The sequence below is a fragment of the Pygocentrus nattereri genome, chromosome 9 (genome assembly GCF_015220715.1).
Source record: "Pygocentrus nattereri isolate fPygNat1 chromosome 9, fPygNat1.pri, whole genome shotgun sequence".
NCBI classification, from domain to species: domain Eukaryota; kingdom Metazoa; phylum Chordata; class Actinopteri; order Characiformes; family Serrasalmidae; genus Pygocentrus; species Pygocentrus nattereri.
In genome coordinates, this window is record NC_051219.1 from 80,589 (window position 1) to 84,204 (window position 3,616).

At 54.3% G+C, this 3,616-nt stretch overlaps 1 protein-coding gene across 1 annotated transcript; it reads left to right on the forward strand.

Moving 5' to 3' along the window:
- Positions 1-1,869: 1,869 nt before the first annotated feature.
- si:ch73-269m23.5 (ceramide-1-phosphate transfer protein) lies at positions 1,870-3,333 on the forward strand (the record flags this gene model as incomplete). The annotated part of the gene is made up of 2 exons (XM_037541627.1): positions 1,870-2,175; positions 2,328-3,333. Coding segments are annotated over 2 exons (898 nt in total), but the record flags the coding sequence as incomplete, so codon positions are not given.
- Positions 3,334-3,616: the final 283 nt, after the last annotated feature.

The following is a 3,616-nucleotide window of genomic DNA, read 5'->3' on the forward strand; positions in this document are numbered from 1 at the left end:
TGAATAATTCTGAGCGTAGCTGTGTCTGAACTTTGAGGGGCTGAATAATTCTGAGCGTAGCTGTGTCTGAACTTTGAGGGGCTGAATTAATTCTGAGCGTAGCTGTGTCTGAACTTTGAGGGGCTGATTAATTCTGAGCGTAGCTGTGTCTGAACTTTGAGGGGCTGAATAATTCTGAGCGTAGCTGTGTCTGAACTTTGAGGGGCTGAATAATTCTGAGTGTAGCTGTGTCTGAACTTTGAGGGGCTGAATAATTCTGAGCGTAGCTGCATGAATCACAGTAAGAGCCCCTGCAGAGAAACAGATGGACGAGTTCTGCTCTCCAACATCTGTTACTCTCTGGGTTCTCCGACTGTTTGATTGTAGATTGTTCTGATGATCCTTCCCTCCCTCTCTCTCTCCCTCTCTCCCCACCTCTCGACCTCTCCCTCTCCCCCTCTGTCTCTCTCGCTCTCTCCCCACCTCTCGACCTCTACCTCTCCCCCTCTGTCTCTTTCCCTCTCTCCTAACCTCTCGACCTCTCCCTCTCCCCCTCTGTCTCTCTCCCTCTCTCCCCACCTCTCTCCCTCTCCCCCTCTGTCTCTCTCCCTCTCTCCCCACCTCTCGACCTCTCCCTCTCCCCCTCTGTCTCTCTCCCTCTCTCCCCACCTCTCGACCTCTCCCTCTCCCCCTCTGTCTCTCTCCCTCTCTCCCCACCTCTCGACCTCTCCCTCTCCCCCTCTGTCTCTCTCCCTCTCTCCCCACCTCTCCACCTCTCCCTCTCCCCCTCTGTCTCTCTCCCTCTCTCCACACCTCTCGACCTCTCCCTCTCCCCCTCTGTCTCCTTCACTCTCTCCCCACCTCTCGGCCTCTCCCTCTCCCCCTCTGTCTCTCTCCCTCTCTCCCCACCTCTCGACCTCTCCCTCTCCCCCTTTGTCTCTCTCGCTCTCTCCCCACCTCTCCACCTCTCCCTCTCCCCCTCTGTCTCTCTCCCTCTCCCCTCTGTCTCTCTCCCAACCTCTCGACCTCTCCCTCTTCCCCTCTGTCTGTCTCGCTCTCTCTCTCCCTCTCTCCCCTCCTCTCGACCTCTCCGTCTCTCCCTCTGTCTCTCTCGACCTCTCTCTCCCCCTCTGTCTCTCTCCCTCTCTCACTCCCTTTCCCCTCTATCAACCTCTGTCTTTCTCCCTCTCTCTCTCTCCCTTCTTTCAACCCCTTCTTTCTCTCTCACTCTCTCTCCCTCTCCGTCTCTCTCTCCCCACCTCTCGACCTCTCTCCCTTTCTCCCCACCTCTCGACCTCTCCCTCTCCCCCTCTGTCCCTCTCGCTCTCTCTCTCTCTCCCCACCTCTCGACCACTCTCCCTCTCTCCCCACCTCTCGACCTCTCCCTCTCCCCCTCTGTCTCTCTCGCTCTCTCTCTCTCTCTCTCCCCACCTCTCAACCTCTCTCCCTTTCTCCCCACCTCTCGACCTCTCCATCTCCCCCTCTGTCTCTCTCGCTCTCTCTCTCCCTCTCCCTACTGTCAACCTCTCTCTCTCTCCCTCTCTCAACCTCTACCTCTCTCCCTCTCTCCCCCTCAACCCCCCTCAACCTCTCCTTCTCTCCCTCTTTCAACCTTTCCCTCACTCCCTCTCCCTCTCTCCCTGCTATCAACCTCTCCCTCTCTCAACCTCTTCCTCTCTCCCTTTCAACTTCTCCCTCTCTTCCTCTCTCCCCACCTCTCGAGCTCTCCCTCTCCTTCTGTCTCTCCCCCTCTCTCCCTCTCTCCCTCTTTGAATCTCTCCCTCACTCCCTCTCCCTCTTTCTCTCTTCCTGCTATTAACCTCTTCCTCTCTCCCTCTCTCTTTCAACTTCTCCCTCTCTTGCTCTCTCTCCACCTCTTGATCTCTCCCTCTCCCCATCTGTCTCTCGCCCTCTCTCCCTCTGTCTCTCCCTTACTCCCTCTGTCTCTCCCTCTCTCCCCTCTATCAACCTCTCCCCCCAGGTGGAGCCTGCCGCTGCTGAAGGTCGGCTCGTCAGTGCCAGCGTTGATGATGAGTATATTATTAATAATAATATTCGTAAGGATGCTGTACTAGGTGTGTGTCCTGCACAGAAGTTTCAGGTGTCCCGCCTCCTGTTGTATTTAAACTCTGCCCTCGGCCCCGCCTCTGATGTCATGTTAGAGCCATACCTGCTCTGCTGGGAGGAGCTCATTAAGTATGTCCTCATTACCATAACCCAATATTATTATCTACTATAAATTATTCAGTACCCGGTATTAATTATTCATTATCTGTTATGAAGTGCATATGTATCTGCGGACACCCCTGTGGAACCTAAGAGCTCTGTGCTTGTTGTGGGTGTTTCAGGTTCATGGAGGCCCTTGGTCCTCTAGTGAGTTTCTTCACAGGGAAAGTTCAGGAGAAGATAACTCTGATTCGCCGGCTGGTGGAGGAGGAAGCTGCTAACTTCAGTTTCCTCACTGCCCCTGACTCTCAGGTTACCCCGAATCCCCAGTGGCATGCCTACTCCTCCGTACGTTCCATGCTGGTGGCAGAGCTGCAGAGAGGCGTAGTCAACTTTGACAGACGGACGGATTCCGGAAGCCGGACGTTGCTCCGCCTCCACCGGTCGCTGCTGTGGCTGCAGCTGCTGCTGGAGAAAGTGGTGGACGAAGGCCGTAGCTACCGGGGTCGCAGCGACGGGGGCCACAGCCTGGGGGCGCTGTGTGCTGAGGCCTATGTGCAGGCTTTAGCGCCACACCACCCCTGGCTTCTGCAGCAGGCGGCTCAGCTGGCGTTCAAGGCGATGCCCAGCAGGGCGGCGCTGCTGCCCATCGTATGCGTCCACACGCAGGAGGAGGCAGAGCCGATAATCCTGCTCATCATCAGCGCCATCAGAGAAGTTCACCGCAGAACTCAGAGAGAGCTGGAGCAGAGGAGCATGATGGACCTGCCGTGAACACAGACACCCACCCCGTCAGTTCTGAGTCCAGTTCTGTAGCCACAGCAGAGCCTGGCAAACTGATCTGAACCCTGCCCAGAGTTAAATCACGTTTTGGATGTTAGACTAAAGTCTTATTGAGTGACTGTAAAATCTGTGTAAATATGAAACATCAGCGTTTTTAAATTAGGGGTTTTATGGTGCAGTTTGAACTCATAGAATTATCCATACAGAAAAATATGACTCAATAAGATAAAATTACCCAGAATCCTCAGCTGCTAAATCTACTCTCGGCTGTGTTCAGTCAGTAAGTCTCTTCATTCCAGCTTCCGTTCTTCTCAGGATCCTCACTTTCAGCTCCTCAAAGAACCTGCAGACACGTCTCCAAAGCTTAGTCTGAGAAGCTGGTTGATGATCAAACCCATTCAGTGGTGCTGAGGTCTGGACTCTGGGGTGGTCAGTCCATCGTCCAGCTTCTCTGTTTGATGTGTCCATCTCCTTTTCTCAGTGAGGTTCTTCTTGAACAGCTACCTATGTCCTTTCAGACCCACAGCACTGAGGGGTCTTCTCACAGTGGAAGGATGGACAGAAACGCCTGTGGATGGTTTCAGATCTGACGCAGCTTGATGTTCTCCTCTCTCTCAGAGATCAAAGCTTTCAGTGCTGCCTCTCTGATGGGGGCAGTTCTGGGGTTGACCAGCTCTTCCAGGTGGTT